The 24,515-nt window shown below is 33.3% G+C and overlaps 2 protein-coding genes, 1 long non-coding RNA gene and 3 other non-coding genes across 7 annotated transcripts; 3 read left to right on the top strand and 3 right to left on the bottom strand.

Annotated features, from left to right (window-relative positions):
• Positions 1 to 789: 789 nt before the first annotated feature.
• Positions 790 to 871, bottom strand: TRNAS-GCU (transfer RNA serine (anticodon GCU)). The gene has a single exon. It is a non-coding gene; the product is annotated as a tRNA-Ser (tRNA).
• Positions 872 to 1,059: 188 nt separating this feature from the next.
• On the top strand, positions 1,060 to 2,843 carry LOC105173383 (uncharacterized). The gene is made up of 4 exons (XR_848742.3): positions 1,060 to 1,442; positions 2,233 to 2,326; positions 2,426 to 2,504; positions 2,603 to 2,843. It is a non-coding gene; the product is annotated as an uncharacterized LOC105173383 (long non-coding RNA).
• A 2,494-nt stretch (positions 2,844 to 5,337) lies between these two features.
• TRNAS-GCU (transfer RNA serine (anticodon GCU)) lies at positions 5,338 to 5,419 on the bottom strand. The gene has a single exon. It is a non-coding gene; the product is annotated as a tRNA-Ser (tRNA).
• Positions 5,420 to 7,557: 2,138 nt separating this feature from the next.
• On the bottom strand, positions 7,558 to 7,639 carry TRNAS-GCU (transfer RNA serine (anticodon GCU)). The gene has a single exon. It is a non-coding gene; the product is annotated as a tRNA-Ser (tRNA).
• A 2,017-nt stretch (positions 7,640 to 9,656) lies between these two features.
• Positions 9,657 to 14,228, top strand: LOC105173382 (uncharacterized). 2 transcript variants are annotated; one of them, XM_088875253.1, is made up of 3 exons: positions 9,657 to 10,567; positions 12,033 to 12,118; positions 13,884 to 14,228. In XM_088875253.1, the coding sequence occupies exon 1, from the start codon at positions 9,772 to 9,774 to the stop codon at positions 10,513 to 10,515; it is 744 nt and encodes a 247-aa protein (XP_088731379.1). In that variant the 5' UTR covers positions 9,657 to 9,771; the 3' UTR covers positions 10,516 to 10,567; positions 12,033 to 12,118; positions 13,884 to 14,228. The 2 variants fall into 2 exon arrangements, with proteins under 2 accessions (XP_088731379.1, XP_011093399.1); XM_011095097.3 differs by lacking the exon at positions 13,884 to 14,228 and having other exon boundaries at positions 12,033 to 12,191.
• Positions 14,229 to 22,365: 8,137 nt separating this feature from the next.
• Positions 22,366 to 23,110, top strand: LOC148785069 (uncharacterized). Its single transcript, XM_088875328.1, has one exon. It carries the CDS (start codon positions 22,480 to 22,482, stop codon positions 22,735 to 22,737), a length of 258 nt encoding a protein of 85 aa, XP_088731454.1. The 5' UTR covers positions 22,366 to 22,479; the 3' UTR covers positions 22,738 to 23,110.
• The last annotated feature ends 1,405 nt before the right edge of the window (positions 23,111 to 24,515 follow it).

The raw sequence follows: 24,515 nt of genomic DNA, 5'->3' as shown, positions 1-24,515 counted from the left end.
AAACCAATAATATTTGGAAAGTTTTTAGCTCAAGTTAAATTTGATGAGAACGGAATCAATCACATATTATACTTAATTATACTGCTTACATAACAATTGTATCGTATTTATCTATACTATTATAAAAAAAAAATCTTTGATTGTATCAATTTTTGATTGTCGCATTTTATCCCTTCATTCATTTTAATCTCTCAAAAAAATCTGCCCATAATAATAATTTTAATATTTTTTAATTATTTTAAAATTATAATTTTTTTTCCTCAACGTACTATAGTAGCTACTTCATTTTTCTCTTTCATGTTCTATATATTTTTTGCCCTCACAAACTTCTATAATTTTAGTAAACCCTATTATAATTATTTGTTTCTCTCTCACGTTTCCATATTTATTTTTGTTTTACAAGCTTTCATATTTTTTATACACCCGCAATTATAATTTTTCTTTCTTGCTTACTTTAAGCCATATTTCTTTTTTCTTATATATTTTTTCTTTTTCATTATCTTCGTTTAATAATTCTTTTTATTCATCTCATACTATAAATTTTTATATGCTCGCGAAAACCACGTCCAACAACTAGTTATATTATGTGAAAACGTTTGAATAATTGATCCAAACATGACACAACAAAAGTATAGCTAATGTCAAATATACATGTCAGAAGGGGGTTCCGTGAAAGTTGAAGTTCTACCAAAATTGACAGCGGAGAAGAATCAGCTACTGCTTCATTTCCATGACTATATGTAATAGAACAAAGAAGCAAGAAAAACGACAAAAACTTTACTAAACACACGTCGCCTGAGAGATTCGAACTCTCGCGGGGAAACCCCATGTACTTAGCAGGCACACGCCTTAACCACTCGGCCAAAGCGACGCTGCTGGAAAGACTATTCACTATGTGTTATTATATAAGGACGAAGCAACACTTCAATAAATATATATATACTATATATATATTGATAATAGTGAAATCACAACAACAATGAGATAATACATTATAAAAAATTCACATACAGTAAATTAAATACAATACATGTGATGGGACTCAAACTATGACATTGTATTTAGGGGTGGGCGAACGGGTCGGGTTAATCGGGTCCCAACCCGATCCGATCGGATCTCAGGTTTTTGTTAACCCGAACCCGACTAAGAGTAGTCGGGTTCGGGTTCGGGCTATAGCATCCTACCCGAAGAACCCGATCGGGATAAAAGAAATAAGTCAGTTTGTCTTCACTCTTCACAGACGGTTCCTTGGCTCTTTCTCTTCTTTCCCACAATCTTCTTCCTCCAAGTCTCCAACGGTCCTATCTTCTTCTTCCCTATTATCGCTGCTGCCACCGAGTCGCCAACCACCAAAACTCCAAAACTCCGACGATTGACCCACCACCGCGAGTCCGCGACTTCTCCTTCTTCGCCGATAGAGTTCGTCGTTGCTATTTTGCTAGGTAATTTTTTTAATAATGGAGTTGTAATCATGTAATGAACCTAATGGTGATGCATATTTTGTGAAATTAGATTAGATTTTTGGTTAGTTGTTGGGTTTGTTTTGCATTTTTATTTGAAGGTACATTTCTATCTTTCTATGCATGTTAAGTGTTTGTTGAAATGCCAAATTGAAGTGTTTGTTGATTATACTTGAAATGCTCTATATATGAAATATAGATATCAAGAAATTACCAGCAGAAATTATCAAAGACCATGTTAAACTCACCAGTGGAGCTTGAACCCTGAAAACCCTCTATCCATTAGGAGATAAAAATAATTTGGCAGCAATATGCACTTGGAAGAGCGAATGCAGAATAGGTGAAAAGAGGGATTGCACGTTCCGCGGTGCTTGAAACTTTGATTATAAGCAAAGAAGATGTAAAATAATAGAGAAAATATTTGGAGATAAGCTTTTGAAATCATGTTTGTTTTGAAGCCCAATTCATCCTATTGTATCACTTTGAAATTACTAACTTTTATTTGAATTGGGATTGGTAGGACTTGTCATGTCCTCTTCTCAATTTCTTAAATTTTTAAGCTCACGTTTAATCCTTTAGAGCCAGTTGTCCAAAGTATCTTTCATCTCCATGCTATCTTTCTCTACTTGTAAGCACATATAGCTACTTGAAAACGTGAAGGATATCTATTTTCTCCTCCTTATATGAGAGTGCATGAAACAATTTGAAATATCATTTGCTTTATATATGTATATTGGACGAAGCTTTACTTTTTCGTTCTTATACTTTGCAGATTCGAAATATTGATTTCTCAATGGGCGGAATTAGAAGTCACTCTCAATCTCGGTCTAACTCGTCACCGAATGAACTTGAAGTGGTTGAAAAAGGTACTTATTTATTTATTTTCTTGTATTTTGATTATTGTTCAATTCTATGTATTCTACTTAGATATTTTACTTGTCTAACTACTTTCTATTTTGTTGTAGAGTTGACTAAGTTGGGGGTTGATTCAACAATTATGGACGTTTAATGGTGCTAACTGGTACTTATAAATTTTTTTACAAGGTATTAGAACGGTAAAACCTCATTGTGTAATATTAAATTTTTAATCTGTTTGTCTTTCTCTAATAGTTCTTCCACTTTGTATGTTTAATGGTTGACAGGTCGAGGACTCGAGGATGAAAATGTGATATGAGCTAGTTGCTTTTTCAGTCTGTAGACATTAGTATTTAGGAGGCCTTGGTTTTATTATTATTAGTGAAATAATTTACAAAAACCTATGATAATTTATGGATGTGATTGAACTCTTTTTTTTTTTTTTGTATTTATGTAAAGCTTTAAGTATTTGTGTCCATAACTTATATTTTAGATTTACATGGAGTGAATTACTTTCATTTTGAGAAATTGACCTTGTATATTTTTTGAAGCTAAAAAACCCGAACCCAATCGGGTACCCGACTTAGTCGGGTTCGGGTTCGGGTTCATTTTTTCCAAACCCGACGTGTCGGTACCCGACCCGAACTACCCGAACCCGAACTACTCGACCCGATGCCCACCCCTAATTATATTTGTAAATCAAGCAGGCAACATATGTTTGCATATTTGTCATAGGTCAAATTGAATATGGAATTATCAGAATAATAGTTGGAGATTTTGTTGGCACAAAATTCATTTTTATAAAAAAAAATTACGAGACTAGAATATACGTATAGGCAAACTAGAATTTTATAAGTTTAAATAAAACAAAAGTGTTACAATTCCCATAGTGGATATTATTCTTCGTTTTAAATTTTGATCCAAAGGCTTAAAGTCTATTTTTTTATGTGGACGCGTAATCTCTTCCTACTTTGTGGGAGAAATCACGAGATATCTTAAGATATGGCGTTAAGGCTTTGAAGATCTGATACCATGAAAAATATGAAATTCCCACTGTTGCAGAGTTTCGTCGTGGTAAAGACTTTTGAATTTGAGTACTGTTGATTTAATTTGTTCGATGTGTGTACTTATATACGTTGTTCTATATCTCCATGAGTTTAGAAACTTTTATTTGCACTGTATTATTTGGTCTATGTACCGAAAGTAATAACATTTAAGAATATGAAAGATTGTACACGCAGAATCCTTTTTGGTTCTCTCTTTAGCCCTTTATCTCCCTTAGGTGATCTTCCCCCAGCAACTTTTTTTTTTCTAGAAAACTATATTTATTTTGATAAATTAGTCGTTGTGGCACGTTGTTTCTACGTACATATGATAAATATTTTTTTAAATTTTAAAATATATTATAAATAAGAGCAAAATATATAAATCAGTACATTACATTAATAAAAAAATTATCAATTAATGTAAATTTTGAAAAGTTGAATAAGTTAGTTATTTTATCATGAAAGGTGCTTTTGCCTTGACAAAAAATTGGTACAGCTATGTCATTAACCGTTGTTTGTGAGTGCGAAGGGACTTTTCTTTTTATATTAGTATAGAAATATAGATAACAGGCAAGTTTATATATATTCCTAAATTTTAATAGGACTTGTTACAAGAGTTATTCCTATCTATCATTACCAAACAATTAAGCTATTAATGAGTGGATTAAACCATATAATCACCCATAACATTAGAAATTATAGAAGATCTCCTTTTAAAATCAAATAATTTCATCCAACTAATTAAAAGGGTATTTGGTTAAGTTTATACGCTACTCAAAACATCTTTTACGTTCTATATAATTAATATTTCATAAAATAAAAATATTCTCATTATTTTATTATATTTCAATTTTAACCTTTACATACTCTCTCTCTATCTAATCTTATGATGCATAATGTTATATGAAAATCCAATGTCTAATTATTAGTATTAATTCTCATGACAATTTTTTTTTTTGTAAGAAAAAATTATCTATCAAATTTTTATTTAGAGCTAAATTAATGTGTAATATTAAAAATATTAAACACAAAATATGTTAAGAAAAAGCTATTTACTTTATCTTAATCGTATCGTATCCTTCTTTGATCATTTAAAATAAGAAGAGCTTATTGTCTATAGTAAATATAAAAAAGAAAAATATACTTTGTGTCTAAATTGAAAGTTATTTTGTAATTTTTACAAATGATGGCTAGGCTAGGCCCTAGCCATCAGCCACGTCTGGCAGAGGTAGAGCATGGAACCCCAGGAGGAAGACCTTTCTCATACTTACCAGGACAAAGCGCAAGCTCCCCTTTCAAAAGGCAGAAGAGGAGCCCCTTCACCCATGAGAATGTTCTACTATGAAAAGGAACATGCAGTCCTCCTCTCCCTTAGAGTGGGGGGGACTGAGTGGTATAACCTCATACTGGTGGACCAAAGGCAAGTTTACTTCTCGACCCAACGGAATAACTTATAAAACCAAAGAAGAAAAGATCTAGCAGGACCTTTCCTAAGTCCGCTCATGTGTGTAGCCCAAGAAAGCCCTTGGCCCAAAAAATACAAGTAGGCATGATGAGCTCATGAGCCAGTAGGGCAGTCTAATCCACGTTATGCATATGAACACAAAGGGGGAGCTAGACACTTAGGTGACATGTGCACAAAACTACTTGTATTAAGTTAGAGAACTTCCGCGGATAAAAATTATGTATGTACTCAAATTCAAAATGTCCGGTTTTATATCATTTTGATTAGATTGTATTGTTCTATTCTTTTAGCAATTAAAAAAAATATTATGTTTCTTTTGATTTACAATTAAAAACTTAAGCTAACTAGAACCCCATACAATATTACTACTTCCTAGTGTCAAAATTTTCTAACATTTTATAAGATGTAAAAATATATTATAAGATTTAATCACTTTTATTTTATCCAATCGTTTTAGAAACTTATTTTTACAAATAAAATCCTTGCAACAAATAGGTAGAAACGGTAAATACGTCGCCTGAGAGATTCGAACTCTCGCGGGGAAACCCCATGTACTTAGCAGGCACACGCCTTAACCACTCGGCCAAAGCGACTTTGATGTGCACTTATCATTTATTTTAACATATTTACTCAAAGTTTAATATAATAACCAACTAGTTGGCCGTAATGTATATTTTATATGGAAAAAATGTAATTTATCTTTCTATCATATTGTAAATGAGTAAATTATCTCCTTATGAATAAAAATATGTAGCAATTTACTAGCTTAATTATTTTTTTATTATTACAAGAAAAGAAAAATTACACGAATAATATTTTTTTAAATACTATAACAAATATGTGTTGAGTCGTTCACACAAATTGTATTTTACCTTTAAATTTACATTTTTTAGTGAGGGTAAATGTTATGACGAATAGTTAAGGAGGGCATAGTGTATTTTACCCTTAAATTTACACTCCTTCTTTAGCTTGTTTAGTCCAATTAAACATGTCTTGTTTTAATTTAATTAAATTCCTTACAAATTATATTTATTCTTATAAAATTAATTGAGCTCAAGAACCTTTACTTTTAATTAATATTTCTACATCCTTAATTCGACATTGGAATTAATTGGTTCTTAAATTAATTCAATCTTTGAATAATTCAATTCAAGAAAGTTGACTTCTTCAAGTAAGCGTGTGATCCATTAGATTCACTCTAGTGATGTTAAGGGTTCACAGATATTTGACTTGTCAAATTTAACTAACCATATAATTAAATTACCCTGAAATTAACTCCTCTACATCGAGAATCCATTTAGTCATGGTTGGAATTTAGCAACATGCCATGAAGCCCTATCTTTAGGTGAAGGTGGTGAAGCTTTAAATAATGAGTACCATGCAATTAAAGTCCTATCATCAATTATCTCCCGATTGAGTCCAAGGCATGGATAATGAGTTAAAACCATGTTGACTCAATAGCTATTCATTACTTCGCTCTATTTCTTGATTATAAACGGTCAACCTAAGAATATTACACCTAGTTATTGTGATATCTTGACCAAGAATTTTATTAATCAAAAATATCAAAACAGCGTAGGAGATCTCCTGCCTCATTAAGTCAAGTTGATGATCCATTGATGTGCTACTTTTCGACCTTTATATTGGATGGTTTTGTACCTGATTTATGATCATCTAGATGACCAAAGAATAAATGAGAGTACAAGGAATCCAATATAAGATTACTATGGTGCCTCAAGTTAAGAGGACTATTCTTGCACTGTCGTGTCAAGAAATACAGAGTTCTATGTTCTTACTCCAACGTAGAACGTCCTTCAGATCCATTCAGTACACATCATTCCAAACGAGCACCCTCACACACACATTAGTGTCCACACGCCAACGTGCATGAAACCAGACGTTCTCTTCATAAGAGCATGTGTCGTGTGGGTAATCCTCCACTAGATCAAGTGATATCCCCATTTCATTGATTTTTACTTGAAACTTTTAAGACCAAAGCTTTGGACATATATTTCATGATTACCATTAAATACGTAACCATGCACAATAGCCATATATGATCAAGGGACTTCATTCTTTTTGTACACAAACAAATTAGATAAAGTAGCTTTGAGTTGAATTTTAAGATAGATACTTGATGAGTAAGAGTTCATTTAAAATTATACTTATTGAAAAGGTTTAGCTCTTATACTTTCCTCTCGAACAGAATCATAGTGCTTGATTTTATTTTTGGCCCATCTCGGAAATGGGCCAAAATATGGTAAATGTTTGCCTTGATTTATTTGGAAGTTTTGGTAGTATTTTGAGATGTTTTAAAACAGTGGCTCATTTATTTTTTTTTATCAAAATAAGTCTATACTAATTATAGCCCTACAATTAAAAAATTTATATACATACTCATATATATAAATATATATAAAAGAGATATGATTTGACAATGAATAGTAGTTTTTGTCTCCCATTAAACAACATCAAACATACCATACTTATTTTATATTATCTCCAAAAATAAATTCGAACATACACACTATCTGTAACACATACTTATTTATCTTTAATTTTGTCTCTCTATCTCCACAAAACACACCAAAATAAGTTAATAATGAAACCAACATTGTGAATTAGTTTTGGGATAAGGACACATATGGCGTGACCAAAAATTTTTCGAAGGAGAGAAGAACATCCAATTTGTTTCCGACCAACAATGTTATGAGACATACATTATTAGATGCGTCGCCTGAGAGATTCGAACTCTCGCGGGGAAACCCCATGTACTTAGCAGGCACACGCCTTAACCACTCGGCCAAAGCGACTATTGATGCTGTGTTTATTACTAAAAACTATATAGCAATTACATTATATTTAATGTAATTACACATAAACCTCCTATGATTTAAAAAATTATACTTACTATCTATAATATTTATTTTCGTCCAATAAATGATCTTTTTGTTAGCAAAATTCATAAAATTTGCTGAGATTATAAAAAAAAAAATTGAATGAAAATTTAGATTTATCCTCAATCGATATTAGAGAAATAATTACTATTAGTTACAATATTAATGACTGTGGTTAAAAATATATTTAATAATTATAATCATATGTCTTCATGCCTTAATCATGTGAGGAGATATATCTTCATCATTATAAGGGTATTTTAGTCCAAAAAAACTTATTTGACCTGCAATAAGTTAGTCGAGAGTAAATATCAATTTTTATTCAGTTGTTTTATTAATACCAGCAAATTCAGTAAATTTTGAATAATAAAAGAACTTATTTGTTAGACGAAAGCAAATATCGGGGTGCTAGACATAATTTTTCAAATCACAGAAAATCTACATGTAATTATACCAAATCAAGAGAAGGGGTGTAATTATTCCTAAAATTTATGGTTTTTTGTGAAAAAATAATTAATAGTGACAAAATGTAAGTTTTTGCAAACACTTCCTAAGCATCATGACTTGATTTGCCAACTTGACCTTCGTCCTTTTGTTGATAGTATCCCTCTACTCTATCACTCTCTTTTTTATTTAGTAATTACACTGTACTTTTCTAAAATTAGTGTATTTAAATGTAGATCCCTATGGGAAATTATATCTATTACTCATGACATTTGTTTCGAATAATAAATAGATCATTCTATTAGTCAAAATTTCACCGAATTAGCTGATAAAAATTTGAATAAAAATTAATATTTACCATCAATTGACTTATTAATAACTTATTGCAAGGTGAATCAATCTTTTCTAACCACCATATAAGAGTGCATATATACCTCCTCACATGCATTAGCTTATGAAGATATAGAAAATGTAGTTTGATCATAAAAAGATTTATTTGCCCTGAATATGAATTTTCATTCAACATTTTTGTTGATATAAAAAAATTATATAAATTTTAATTAACGAAAGAATCTACTTATTTCTTAGACGAATCAAATATCAGGGTACCATATAATTTTTTGAATTACATAGAATTTATATATTATTATACTAAAATTTTAGAAGAGGACGGTGTAATTACCCTTTAAATTTTCTAATATATCCTTAATTATATTTAAACTTAATCATAATGCTAAGACAGTATTTGCAAGTATTTTAGAAAAACGCTTTTCAACTTTCGCCACACATAAAGCACTATTAAAGTGTTTGAAATGCCAATTTCCCCTTCTAAAACGACTAAAAAAAATATTTTTAGGCCAAAAGGTAGAAGCACCTTAGGGATGCTTGTAGCAGTTTTGACTTTTTGTAGATAAACTCAATTTTATTTTTGACTAGTTTATCCTTATTATAATAATTTTAATTCAACTTTATCACTTTCAATTTATTTCTAAAATCATATATTTAAAGTTGATATTAGAGTTCAAATAATTTGAATAATTTAACAATGATCAAATTTACACTTTCACATATAATACTTTTATATTATATTTATTATATCATCCAATTATATTATTTTGTTTACGATTATTATTTGATCAAACACATTTTTTTGTAATATTTTTAAACAATAAATATGAAATATACTAATCGAACTAGAATTTATTATTTTTTTATAGAAAAAATAATTATTATTAACAAACAACAAGTGAAATAATAAGCAAAATAGTATCTTTTAACTAGTAGGAATAAAATAGTTTTTAATCAATTAAATGTATTTTTAAAAATAACTTTTTTTTCAAATACTATTTAATTTAACTTTTATCTGCTTTTTAATTTTTTTACAAATATTATCTACTTTTAATTCCGCTACAACTTTCAACTTATTCTAATTTGTCGAAAAGCAGAAAATTCTGCAACACTCCCTACGAAAGTTAATGGCAGTAAAATAAAATAGAACGTAAAATGAAGTGTAGCGTTGGACCAAATCAAAATCCAAAGCAATCCTCGTACCAGTGAACTCGGAACACACAACAGAAAGATCCCGCCACCGCCCGCCGCGCGCCATGTCATCCTCCCCACCGATCATCACCGCGGCCCGCCTATTCCACCACCCCTCATACTGGTGCCATTTCTGCGACACCAGCATCAGCCTCCCACCCTCCCCCTCCCCCGCCATCCTACTCTGCCCCAACTGCCGCCGTGACTCTCTCGAACAGATGGAATTGGAGGACTCTCTCTCCCCACAAAACTCGCGCTCCATGGATCCCACTCCTGCCGCCACCCCGACGTCAGAAGACACCGTCATCAGTGGCCACTACCTTCACCGCCTCATCGACAGCGTCACCACCACCTCCACCGCCAACGCAGCCCCAAGGTCCGCCATAGACTCTCTACAAGAGATCACCATCACCAGCGATAGCGACCCCGATATGCTCTGCCCAGTGTGTAAGGACCCGTTTCTCCTAAACTCCACAGAGAAAATGATGCCGTGTAAACACACTTATCATTCAGATTGCATCATTCCATGGCTAAAGATAAATAATTCCTGCCCCGTGTGCCGGTTTAAGTTGCCGGCGGGGGAGGAGGGTAAGGCGGAGAGTGGGGTGCGATTTGCGAGGCTTCAAGATTGGTTCGGAGTTGATGAGGAGCTTGGTGATTTTGGGACTCTAGGTTACATTTCAAGGAGGCGTCAACGGAGTGATGGGGGGAGAATTGGGGGTGCGAGCCATGGGAGTTTGCTTTCGCCACTGCAAATTTGGGAGGTGGAGAGAGGGAACCGTGACGATGACGCATTTGCTATGGTCTAAACTTCCAGTGGGATGTTTGTCCGATTTTGTTCCGTTTGAGCAGAAATTAGAGGTATGTATGGTCTGATTTCTTCTTCTTGCTGTTCTGTTCGTGTCAATGGGATTTCATAGCTTCCTTGTTGAAGTGATTCTTATGTACTCTGCCACATTAGTTCACTGGATTTCTTGAATTGATCGCAGGCATTTATGTGGAAATTGTGTAATCTGATGGATGGTAGGATAAATTGTGAGGTTAGAGCTTTGAAGTGATGTGCATGTAGTGATCAGTTTGAAGGGCGTCTGTTCTCTTGATTTTAGATAGAAACTCTAGCAATGGTTTTCATGTGCAAAGAAATTCTTTGCCGGTTTCATGTCTGACATTAAGTTTAGTTCTTGTCAGATAGACGGTATTACATGAATCTTTGATGAACATCCCTGCATCTACACGCTACAAAAAAAAAAAATGAGTTTTCGCTACATTATAAATGGTCACGGCTTTAAATCAATACTATTAACCACGATTGAACAAAACAACAGCAAAAACTTAAATTTTACCACAATTAATCAATATTGACCGTAGTTTTTAGCCATAGCTATGAAATATGTGCTATGCTTTTGGCCACACCTGCAGAAGCAACAGCTAATGGCCGATGCGAAACTGTGGTTGATTTATATTTGCCACAACAACTAATCCTAGTGGAAAATTATATTTTTTCTAGTGTGCACATGATCTTGGAATTTTGATGGGAGTTTTCTGAAGTGGAATTGGGAATGAGAATGAAGTCTTTGTTTCCTATTTTCAGCATGTTCTCTTTGTGCCTTTGGTTTAAGAACTAGTAATTATATGTGGATTTCTATTGTTTTTCCGCTTCATTTGGCGCTTGATGATGGAGGGAGGTACAAATAAACTCAGATTGCTGAGACTTCTCTAGTTTAAGTATCGGCGCTGCACATTCTATATGCTAGCTATTGAGCATTTCTTGACTTATTCCAGTGTAAAAGTTTGTGATTGGCTTCAAGATTGCTTCATCTCAAGATTGAGTACAATTTGTTATCATGAAATTTAATCCTTCTTGATTTTATTGCCTCGTGGCTAAGGGAAGTTGCTCTGTAAAAGATGAAAATCCGAGAAATTGCTTTAATATTTTGCCATATCTTCAACAAAACACCGTATGTTCTACCGTTAAAGGCTTGGGATCATACAAATCTTTCTTTAGTTTAAATCCACTATCCTCACACAGACCCTTTTTATTGTTGTATGCAAGAAACTGTATAGTATCTGCCTTGGTTTTTCTTTCTCACAGTCCATCTCTTTGAATCTGAGTACTGGCTTGTGGTTCTGTTTTGCAAAAACTAACCACATGAGCTTTCAAGTTATTGACCATTCTTGCTCGACGTTTCGAGTCCTTGTCGGATTGCTACACGTATTGATTTTCATCTATTTTGGTAAAATGTTTATGTTTGCTTTTGCGATAGCCGATATGTTAATCTGAATCTTTACATCTGGATTTACATCTTTCACTCCTTTCTTTTTTCAGGTAATGTATATATCTTGGGAGGCTCTTGTTTCTTGTTCTTTGCCAACTTATGTCAAATAACGAGCTGCGAGTCTTGGCTTCTTAATGTAAGCACAAACCATAACCAGCTTGTAATGCAAACTTTGTGCTTTCAGCTATAAAACTTATCCTTTCTTGTTATGTTTGATTTTTGATGAAATAAGTTCGAATAGGGCTATTAATGCTATACTCGTATCTATGAAGTATATTTTGTACCTATATTCTTAGTTTACCCAATGGGTAGAAGACCCTACCCTGCCCTATCCAAGATCCAAACGAAATTAAATGGATACGGGTAGGGTTTAATGAGGAAATTTTGATTGAAAATATTATACGGAAACTTGTTTTTTTAAATTGAACTCCAACCTAATATACACGTTTGGTCTCAAGGGGACAGTGCGGATTAATCTTAATGTTGTGGTGAGAAGCTGTAAGAAACTCTTTCAACATATTTTTAATTACTATAAAAGTTTCTATATTTATATAAAGATAGAGCTTTCTTAAAATCTTTTCAACTTTTGTAAATGTCTAAGACTAGCTTCCTCAAACTTTTCGTATTTTTTAAAATATTCTAATTTTTTTTAATATTTTTAAATTCATGTTACATTCAATGATTTGTCTAATGTGTTTTTAAATTAACTTCTATACCTACGTAGATCCCTTTAAAATAAGTCATTTTGAAAGTTGTTCATATATGTACGTCTCTCTTGATTGTTTTGAGAGAAATGAAAAAGCGATTTCTAATAATATTTTATCATTACGAGAAAAGCCTAAAACTCAAAAACACTGAGTGATTTATTTAGTGTAAGAGTGGAATTATTAATATCAAATATCTATATTTAAGAATAACCGACAACTATATCTCATATAAGAAACATCAATATCAAATAAATAAACCCATCAGCACCTGCTATTAAAGTAGAACAACACCTACTATTGAGGTAGACTAATATTCCACTCATTTGCGGAGTTCGAACTCATGATCTTAGAGTCATAGGGCTTCATATTTAAAATGATCTGGATCTAAGTACTTCCCATCAATTAATAAACTAATTAATATATTGAACCTAGAGTTAGGTTAAGGGATTAAATAGAGTTACTATTCGGAAAAAACAATTATCTTATCAACCCTTAAATTACCTCATTTGATATTTTAATACAAAAAACGATAGGCTTGACAATCACTTGCATTATTTTTGTTATTCAAATTACATCTAGTACATATAATATATAAATACAAGTTTATAAATTTATCTATTGGTCCAACAGTAATTTATTAACATTGTAAATGAATAAAATTTAAAATCAAATTGATTGATATATTTTACTATAGAGTATTTTAAAATGAATATATAATTATTAATAGTCAAGGATCCTTTTGTCCATTTTTATTTAATCTAAAGGATTATAGCAAAGAGAAGGGGGTGAGTGAAGGTTTATTTAGTAAAAGAGGGTAATTAATGAGGGTGGCATACTTTAGAGGTATAAAATATATTTAACCCTAATAATAATGATACAATAAGTAGTAATATTCAAGTTTATTTGTCTAGTTTAACGTTATTTTAAAGTCAAATAATAAAATTAATTTGGAAAAACCGATCATATATATCTCATATCCAAGTACATCCACATAGAAAAATATGAAATTTTTTTATAAACTTTTATTTAAAATACTTTTTATTTTTTTATGTCAACTTGCATCTAATAATCTATAAGGCCTGTTGGTCCTCTTTTGACCAATCTATTTTTTAAAGGCCGCCTGCCAGGTTCCTTTAAGATTTCATTCTTGAACAAAAATTTATTTTTTGATTTATTTCATCTATTCCATGACAGGGGAGGATACACGTTACACCACGATTTTGAATCAGAAGAGAGATTTCAAGAAATGGCAGATCTATTCACTCTATCAATAACCGAGCCGAATCTGGTGTATCATAAGGGATTTGCCTTTTCTATTGATTCCTACGGATTGGATCAAAAACCATTCTTGAATGAGGCCAGGGATGAATTGAAAAAGAAATCTTTATTGGTTCTACCTCCTATAGGGGTCTCATGGGATCATCTCCTGACGTGGGCCTCATGGGGGGCTTATGAGTCCTCTCTTAACCTGGGCCTCTCGGGAGTACCATCGGCCTTGCATTTATTTCTTTGCGGCGGCTTGGACCTCTTTGGGTCAGCCTATTTTTATACACATTATTAGGTTTACCACTCTAATAAGGAGAGACTTTGATCGCTTATTAGAGTAGACATCTTTAGAAGTGAAGCTCGAAAATGCAACCATTGTTTTTTTTAATTCGTACATAGTATGTTAGTAGCATAAGCATGTTTAGAAGAAGAGGAGCTTACTTCGTGCCTGTATGAAACAGGGCTTTTATGAAGGTGTTTTCATGGAGGAAGGCCTATGTGCCTCCATAGGGACTGCCTTGGGGTTCAAGCCAAAGTGGTGGGGGAATCTTTCCTCCATCAATCCCCGCCAATCATAGGGCTCAGTATTTAACTTCTCTAGGAGGGCGGAAAGGGTTGCACTCCTTTTCTAAATAGAAAACGGCATGAAGGAGGGAGGTCAGAAACCCACTTATGTGGAAAGTTCCAACAGGAAGTAGGTAGAAACAAAAAAAAAAAAAAAGTAAAAGAAAAATCCCCCTCCAATTCTTAAGAGCATTGGGAACAGGACGAAAGCGAACCCCATGGGGCGGGAGGGGAGAAGTGAAAAATGTCAGGCTCTAACTTTTTTAATTGAAAATGGGCAAAGAAATCCTCGCTTAAGGGGCAAACAACGTGATAATAAAAAAATAATAGAAAAGTCGACCAAAAGACAAAAAGAGTTGGGGGCTAATTAAAAATGCGAGAGACCTCAAAATAGATATGGGGGATAGAAAAACATAAACCTGCCTTAAACTGTGTAGTAAAACACCAAAAGTAGTTTAGGGAAGGGACTTTAGGATGACTTTCAAGATGAGGAAGAAGTATGGCAAAGCAATCAGGGAAGCCGTAATCGTCTGCTAGGCAATGAGCGCCTGCATCTCAGAAGGTAGAGAGAGCCCTATTTACCAGGACAAGGTTAGTAGCTCTTCCCTTCACTGCCAACGACCATCGACTCCTTTCCCTCCTCCTCCCTCAAGGAAGTCTTTTCTTCATTCTCGCCAACGAACTCCCTTTTAGTATCAAAAGGCTCATCGATCAAGCGATGTTGGATGGCCGATACCTTTTTTTCAAGCTCCACCAACGTGGCCCTCCATAAGAAGATGAGCTAGGGCTCATCCCCTAGAAGTGGCCTCATTGGAATCATCATTGGTCAATTGCTCACCTACAAATTGCACAGACTCTCCAGAAGATGCCATTAACAAATTAAGAAAATAGACGAGCATGAAGCAAAAAAGTCAAGAAAAGAGAAAGCAAGAAGTTCAAGCTGTAAAGAAAACATAGAAAAACAGAGGAAAAAGATAAATGAACTTATGAGAATAATAAAACAGGTAGGAGAAATGCATGAGCTCCTTAATATTTCTTTCTCTTCAAATCTTAGGGGAAATGGGAAAAAGAAATAGATGAATTTGCAATAAGGAAAGGGAAGGTGATAAGGGTTTGTATCACCCACGTAGCAGTTAGGGAACCGCACCCTATTGGGCAGTTACCATAATAGGTGCCTACTTGCCTAAAAAATTGCGTTCAAGTGCCTAAGGCATCATTGTAGGCTAGGACTAGCCATCAACTCACCTTGACAGAAGGCGAATGATCCCAACAAAGCTGCCTCACCTTTTCTTGAGAGTGAAAACTTTGAGAGAGGGATATCTCTCTCAGGGAGAAGGAGGGGGAAAAAGCCTGAATGCATGTTTTGACTGAGACTCCCTACTCTAAGGAAGAAGGAACTAGTATCCTCCTCTTCAGTTTGGGGGGGGGGGGGGCGCTAAATGATGCCTCAAAAATGTATCTAGCCCGAAATAGAGGCTTGAACTCCCCCTAATGGCCTAATTTACATCAACGCTTAGTGGGAAGCCTGGAGATGTGCGAGGCCCAAGAGGAGTAGCCTCCATAGCTTAGATACTCACATATGGACTAGAAGGAAAGTGTGGCCATGATTAGATACCCGTTGGCGTAAGGGGTTCGGAGTTGAGATGGCCGCTAGGCTGGGCAATTTCCCATGTAGTGGAAGATCATTTTTCCTGGAAGGGAATAAACGTCCATGTAGATTGTGAAAAAGATGAGGGGACAACGACAGATATTGCATATACCCTAACCACCCCCTGGGAATCCCGGGTCTTACTTGGAAGAGGGCTTATCTAGTCTTGTTTTCCCTAACCATACAGGATTTATTAGGGATTCTCATCAACTGCTCCTAAATTTTGAGGAAACTTACTTCTTCATTCGCTGGGGACCGTGGCTAAAAAAGCTCCCCTTGATTAACGCTTTGTTTCATGAACACGTAACAACATACAACTAATGCATTTTTATGAGTGATTTTATTTTCTCATTCTCTTAAGCACTTATTGCTACCTTATTTTCTCTTAATGTTAATGACTTGATTGTCAAAGTGTAAATATCTTTAAAAAATTACACAAACACCCCTATGAAGTTTTGCATTTGAATAGGGGGTGCAGTTGTAATTATAAATAAGGTAAATTACAACTACCTCTCCTGAGGTTTGGCATAATTACGAATATCCTATCATTGTTTGAAAAATTACAAATACTCTCCTCAAATTCAAAATGATTATGTAGCTCTCCTCCAACAATGATCCACACCACACCGGAATAACGGGGTCTTCATCCCTTTACTAGAAAGAATCAAGACCAAAATCTCACCCTTGGTGGGAAAAAGAAGCGCGGCCGAATTGATGGAGGAGGAAGAAGATTTGTGTGTTGTATTGTGTGATTAATTATTACACTAATAATCATACACAAATATATTTATATACCTTGAATAGATAAACAAGAATGTGTCTAGTTACATTCTATTATTTACAAGGCAACTCTTCAATCCATTCCAAATAGAGAAGAGTCTAATTATGACCATGCTAGCACTTTCAAAAAATGTAATTCTTTGGTCAACTTTCCTCCATCAATTTTTCTAGTGTTCTTAATCATTGGGCCGATTTTATGTAAAATAAATTCAAGGCCGAATAAATTTTAATTAAATCCAATCCATTTAATTGAGCACACTAGGTATTTAATCCAATTAAATATTCAAGCCCAAATTATCTTTATTAATTAATAGAATCCAATTCATTAATTAAATAAAGACAATCCCAATTTAAATTAATTCAATTAATTTAAACTTGGGATATTCATCCAACGGACCCACATGTGTGGGTAATCTAATTACTTACATCTTTTGGAATTAATTTCAAATTAACTCCTTACTCTTTCTCGGTGATTTGTGTGTGACTCTTTAGGTTTACCTTTCAACTAGACTTAGGCTAGTGTCCAACACTATTATTAATTAAATTTAATTTAATTAATATTTTTTTATTAACCTTTAATCAAGAAAGTCTGTCACCATGGGTGGCCGTCTAGCAACAGCCATGGCACTAGAGACTAGGTGAATTTCGATGTGAACATTTAGGCTCTCGAGTCCATACTGGTATGGTCCTTCCGTCTACCGTCTCCCGACCTTAATCTAAAACATGGAATTAAGTGTCGGTTCCTAATCTGGACTAGGCGTCTATACTTAATACTTGAGATCGCGTTACGCCAAGTTTTCGACATAGAAACCTCTTTTTTCTATTCGATGAACAATTGTGGCCACATGTTCATAAAGCGTGAACGCATTTTCAAGTGCATAGGAGATACCTCTTCACATACTGATATGGGACAGATCCTCTTCTTGGAACTCACCATCCTCACTACATACTCCGACTGCACTAGACAAGGCTTATGATGATCATGTCTGTGACACAATCACCTCTCGTGCAGATATAAGATACAGTCATCGTATGCACGTGACTATCGTGATTCCTCCAGTTTGAGGACTACTCCCATACTATCAGAGTCGGGGATTTGAGTCATACCGACTAAGCCTCCAAAGCTTCCATATGACGATCCCCGCGAGTCAGTTCAGTCAGTTGACCACCTTATCAACCAACCCACTGAAATTGCATAGACGTCCAACCTCTGTCGCCGAAAACGCAACACTCATCCATTGAATGCAATACTCAGTGCAAGTCTTAGTAGGACACTCGATATCTAGTCTCGAGGTCCTTAATTTGGAATGTTTCAGACCAACCTTTACAAGTTGGTTTAATAGCCACCATCCAATGCGCAGCCCAACTACATGGGTCATCAAGTGATCTGTGGGTGTCTATTGTGACGTCAAAGCAACGCTTGTCGTAATTGGTAAGCGCAACATACACATGTGTCAAAGACAAATACTTATCATATTCGTCGGGGCAATATTGCTTGAATAATTTTTAAAACTGCCAATCTAATTGATTTTTTGATCACCTATTCTAACATATATATTAACTTTTATTATGATATAGTTATGACATTACCGTTCAATTACGATTCACCCAATACTTGAACCAGTAATCCCTAGTCAATTTGTGGATTCGATCGTCATTCTCAGTTTTAAAACATTGGCTTGAACGAGCAATGTGGGCCCTTTGGCTGACTCCACAGCACAGACCGGCCCAAATTTTGTATTGTGTCCAACGTTAATAGAATTTCTACATTTATTCAACTTTATTACAGCTCCAATCCAATCTTCTTAGAATATGACTTACTAAACAATGAAAAATACCATAATTATATAAGAGGGTTTAGAATTTCTTTTTGAGATGAGAGCATAACATAGAGCAAGGATTCGTGATTCATCTACAGGGAAATTTTTGTGTCCGAAAAAATTGGTTGCATTTTGTTTTTTTTTTTTTTTAAAATAATTTTCAATTTTGAAATTATTTTATTCTGATGTGCATGTCTAAGAAGGCCCGATCCAAGAGGGTAAAAATCCTTGGTACAGCCCAGCCCTTGACACCTAATTTATCTGCCTCAACAACCCAAGGAGCTAAGCAGCCCAAGAAGGAGGACAGAGGCTCGAGCACCCTTAGACTCAACCCATGACAATGACCCACAAGGACGACCGGCCCAAAAGGCCCATAAACCTGACAACTTCTCCACAGGTGGTGTACAGTTGGCCCACCAGTCAACCGCCAACACGGATCACGTCAGCTCTAGAAAGATAATCTAAGTAAGAAAAGTCTCCATGGAGTCCAGAACTCCCTAGCGGCTAGGTTTTCCTGGTGTCTAAAACTTCCTATAAGCAAGGGGTCTCCTCCAACGGAAGAATACTCTTATTGTACAAATCCAACTATGGATGAGGATAATTTGCCACTTATCCAACCACCCTAACCCATCTCTCCAAAAATTTAGGATGGGGGATAGACCCCCAGCAGGCGGGGGCATTCCCCTATATATACAGGTTTGGTCCTCCAGATGGGAGGCGGCTCTTTTAACTCTGTAAGCATTCTTTTAGCACTCATCAAGCATCCTCTAATGAATTTGCACATTTCTTTCGATTCAATCAACATATCTCAATTCGTTATTATGTTTGCTTACTTTCTCATTTTATTTCACTTTTTGAATATAATACTAATTTGGGCGTCGGAGTGCTAACGTAATTTTTTTGTAGATCCTCTTTTTCTAGGTCCATAAACGGTTCGGCCCAAATCTTGAACGATAGTCCAGTTCCATTGGACCCATGATACTTTTGCACGCATCACATTCAATATTTTATTCTTTTTAAATTGGTCAAGAAAGACTTATGTGACCTGAGATAAATTTGGAATAAGTTTGAATTCTATTTAATTTTTTTGTTGATATTAGCTAATTTTGTAAATTGTGACTAACAAATAAATCTATTTGTTGAATTAAAACAAATATCAGAGGTACTATATGTAACATCCTAAACTACAGGGAGTATGTCTGTAGTTACACAAAACTTCAAGAGAAGATGGTGTAATTATCCCCCTTTTCTTAACCTTCAATTTTCTCACCCTTCTCAACTTTCATGTACTTTTAACTTCACAAGTCACTAGGAGAAATATATTTTTTCTTATAATCAATCACTATGGTTAAAAGTGAAAACATCGTGGAAGATATTGATCAGTCACAACTATTCAATGGCTATTATTCGTTGTTTTTACTAAGAATGTCAAAATATTCAATTGTGGCAATATTTTAGCTATAGATAAAATCATAGTAAATGTTGATTAACCGTGGTCAAAAGGAATGTTTTCGTATCAATTTTATTTGATTATGGTAGATAGTATTAATTTTTAATATTTAAATTTATTTAATTAAAATATATTTAGAAAAACGATTAAAGTCTAATCTTTTTAATTTATTGTGTCACACTCGCTAGTTCCAATAATCGGCCTGCATGAATTTGTGACACATTATCGTTTTTTTTTATTATTATAGAAATAATAGTTATATAATTACATCAATATCTTAAAATTTAGCAGCACATTGTTAATAAATTTACATTACAATAAATAATAATTAAATTTTAATAAATTTATATTAAGCAAGACAAATACCCAAATATCTAGTAGAATTCAAACTCATAATTCCAAATTTATTTAGGGATAGTTACACTTCCCTCCCCCGAGGTTTAGTGTAATTACATATAGACCCTCTGCAATTTGAAAAATTACATCTAAAACACCCATGAGATATACTTTCGTCTAACAAATAAGTCCTTCCGTTAGTCAAAATCCATCAAAATTCGCTAATATTAACAAAAAAATGAATAAAAATTGATATTTACCTTCGATTGACTTATTAATAACTTATTGCAGGTGAAATAACTTTTCCCGACTAAACTATGCTTGTAATGACGAAGATATACCTCCCAACATGCATTAACATGTGAAGATGTATGAGGATAATTTGATCATAAAAATATTTATTAGATCTGCAATAAATTAGTAATAAATCAATTGGAGGTAAATATAAATTTTTCTTCTTATTTTATTCTGTTAATATCAATAAATTTGATGAATTTTGATAATGGAGTGACTTATTTGTTAGACGAAAACATACATCAAGAATTTTAGATATAGTTTTCTAAACCACAAAAAATTTACGTATAATTAAACTAAAATTGAACATGAAAAATGTAATTATTCCATTTATTTATGTATCTCAATTTTAACTATAAGACTAAAACATGATTGATTGGGAATAAACACATGATCCGTGTGCAACAATCATGGTCAAATTACTTCTTCTTCTTACATCATTTTCGTGCTACAAAGTTAAGCTTATCTTATGTCTACACGTATAAATGTCGTGGACCAGAGACGGATTCCCACAATATCCAAACAGAATTGGTTCCCTTCGCTGAAAAGTAAACCATCTGGAACTTCTTTATCCTATTGCAGTTGCGTTTCGGGTTGAAATTCAAACTTTATGATGAGAATAACTACTTTAATTATTTGCGAATACGATGGCCAGTTCATTTGGTGAAACTGAGGATTCGTGATTTTAAAATTATGAATTTGAATTTCACAAAGCTTAAGATGTTATTTTGTTTTAATTAATTATAGTTATTAATTAGATATAATTATTTAATATTGATGATTGGTATGTAACTATTATAATTGTTGGTTGCTATTAGATATAAATGTTTAACACTGATGATTATAATCGATTTATTTAAAAAATAATTGCTCGTAATTTTTACTTACAAAAAAAGAAAAGAAAAGCTACTTTAATTGTTTGGCGTTTCTCATCTCAAATTTAGAAATATTACAACCAATTTCACACCCAATTTGCCTCAAAAGTACATATGACATTGATTATTCATATCTGTTTCACATTATATATGTTGTCTTTGTCTTATTTATTAGAGATGATGGTGTGTTTATTAAAATTAAAGATTTATCAGCTTATTATTAAAAATAATAAACTTGGAATTTTTTTTTTATATTTTTTGCATTTGAACTGCTTGAATTAAGTTGATTTAAATTATAAATATTTTTTATGAATAGCTTATTGGTTAAATTGTGAATATTAAATTGTATTTTCAAATAAAAATTAAATTTTATTGCATCATTAATTAAAGTCTTCGAATAGTTTTTCAATTTCTTCAATACAATTTAAAAAAATTATATATATATATATATATATATATCTATTTCTTTTGTAAAGACTTCCTTATATTATTCATCAGATATTTATTTGACCATCCCCTGAAAATCGCGTGCTCGTAATTGAAGTCACGACTCTTCACCATCCATGCAGCCTACGACAAGCCAAGTCAAAGGCGCCGTTCTTGAAACTCTTTCTCTCTCTCTCTCTCTCTCTCTCTCTCTCTCTCTCTCTCTCCATATATATATATATATATATATATATATCACATGGGCAATAAGCAATACACAGAATTCAGTTCCATACAATTATCTCTCTCTCTCTCGTTATAATAATCAGGCATGGAAGGTGAAAGCAGCTTAGGAGGAATGGTGTTGAAGGTGGGGCTTTTCATTCTTGTTCAAGGGCTGGTTTATCTCATTCTTTCTCAGTCTTCCAACGTCTTCTCCAAGACTCCCAGATCACACAGCTTCAAGACTGCTCGCACGCTCAGCATCCGTCGCTGGGCCGCCGCCCTCGCCGATATTCCCGCCGCCGGAGACTCCTCTCCTTCGTCCACGGGTTTTCTCCGGTCGTTTAGCAGGCGGAGAGCTGATTAGGTTGATATCTCATTTCTTTATTAGTTCTTGATTGTCGATTCATAGCAGAAACGAGGATTAGGCCGTCTTTGGTATTATTTATATTTTGGGTAAATAGCAATTTACTCCCTATGATAAATAAATAGCAATTTATCCCCTTATATTTTAAAAAATGAAGTAATTTACCCCCTAGGGGATAAATTGTTACATTTTAAAAAACACAGGGGATAAGTTGCTATTTTATTTTTCATAAGGGGACTTTTTGTCTATTTTCCATAATACAAATAGGTAGATTGCAATTTACCCTTTATATTTTTATTTTTGTAAGTAGAAAATAGTTTTCATTTATTTTGTGTAGATTTTATGTGAAAATAGAAATATATTTTGATGTGAAGATGATATTGTCGCTAGGAAAAAATTGACTATTGGCTATAACTTTAATATCTATGGATTAAAAATCATGATAAATAAATTTTATTAACCATAGTTCAATAAAAATCGATGTAAAAACATATTTTTTCCTCCAAGAAAAAATTATTTGTTATGACTAAGAATCATGGTAAAAATATTTGCCATAATTTCTAGTCATAGTAAATATTTTAGCCACCCTTATAGACACCATGATTAACAACCGTTGCATGACCGTGGTCAATTATTATTTGCTACGAGAAAGAAGAACCTCCATGTAATTATTTTTCATTTAATTACCTATCTCCATTTTCTTACATTAATTTTGAAAACGGGACTACTTTGAAATTTAGTTGCAATCCGGAGATGCATAAAAATTATGAATCCAATGCCACAATTACCTTTTTTAAAATCAAATATCTTCTAATCTTATTATGAATTTCCGGCCAAAATGAATTTTAATATTGTAATTTATTCTGATGAAATTTATAAATGTAGATACATTATAAAAAAGACGGAATTTAGTACGAGTAAGATAACTTTTTAAACACATTCCATATAGGAAAGGATTTTGGAACATATGAGGAACAAATATTGACACATAACGTCATGATCCATTTTTTTTTTGGGTTATAATTTTGGAACGACAAAACCATTCTCATATGTATTTCAAACTAACAGTTACAATATCTGTTTCAAAGACCATTCCAGAGTAGTAATGATTAACATTCGAAACTCTGTTTAGAAAATATTATTAGAATTAGGGACGGTCTTGCAATGACCATTCCTATATGTGTGACAATGGGTGTCCAAAAGATGACAGTTAGAAAATATATTCTAAAATGAGGTACAATTTGGAATGATTTAGTATAAACTTAATCAATTATGTCAAAAATCGTTCCGAATTATGAGTTTTACTTAAGAAGTAATGTGTTTTAAAAATCGTTTCAAAACCCGCTACAAATTGGAAAGGTTTTTGGAACGAATTTTGTGAACAATTTGCAAAATAATATTCTCACACAAATAAATTAATTTTTTAAACCAAAAAATTGTTCCCACTTTGAACGGACTTTATAAAACAAAATCGTTCCTAAATACATTACAATATCCTAAATAAAAAGGAGGGATAATCAAAATTTAGGAACGGTCAATTTATTTTGACCGCTCCAAAACCAGTTCTAAAATTTTAATTTCGCGCCAAATGAAAAGTGGAGGAAAAATCAAACTCAGGAACAATTTTTAAATATTTGACCGTTCCTAAGATGAATTTAACTAAAACCGCGCCTAAATGTATAAAATATCTGTTCCTAAAATGATTACAAAAAAATCGGTCCTAAACGAGTTCCAAAATCGTTCCTAAATATGTCCACAGATTCCTTGTTCACTTCCCG

The sequence above is a fragment of the Sesamum indicum genome, linkage group LG11 (assembly GCF_026168435.1).
Source record: "Sesamum indicum cultivar Baizhima isolate 11 linkage group LG11, ASM2616843v1, whole genome shotgun sequence".
NCBI lineage: Eukaryota > Viridiplantae > Streptophyta > Magnoliopsida > Lamiales > Pedaliaceae > Sesamum > Sesamum indicum.
Note: the sequence above shows the minus strand (reverse complement) of the source record. Positions and strands in the feature narration are given on the sequence as shown.

Excerpts from the sequence above, each read along its gene's own strand:
- LOC105173382 (XM_088875253.1), top strand. The coding sequence starts at position 9,772 with ATGTCATCCTCCCCACCGATCATCACCGCGGCCCGCCTATTCCACCAC.
- LOC148785069 (XM_088875328.1), top strand. The coding sequence starts at position 22,480 with ATGGAAGGTGAAAGCAGCTTAGGAGGAATGGTGTTGAAGGTGGGGCTT.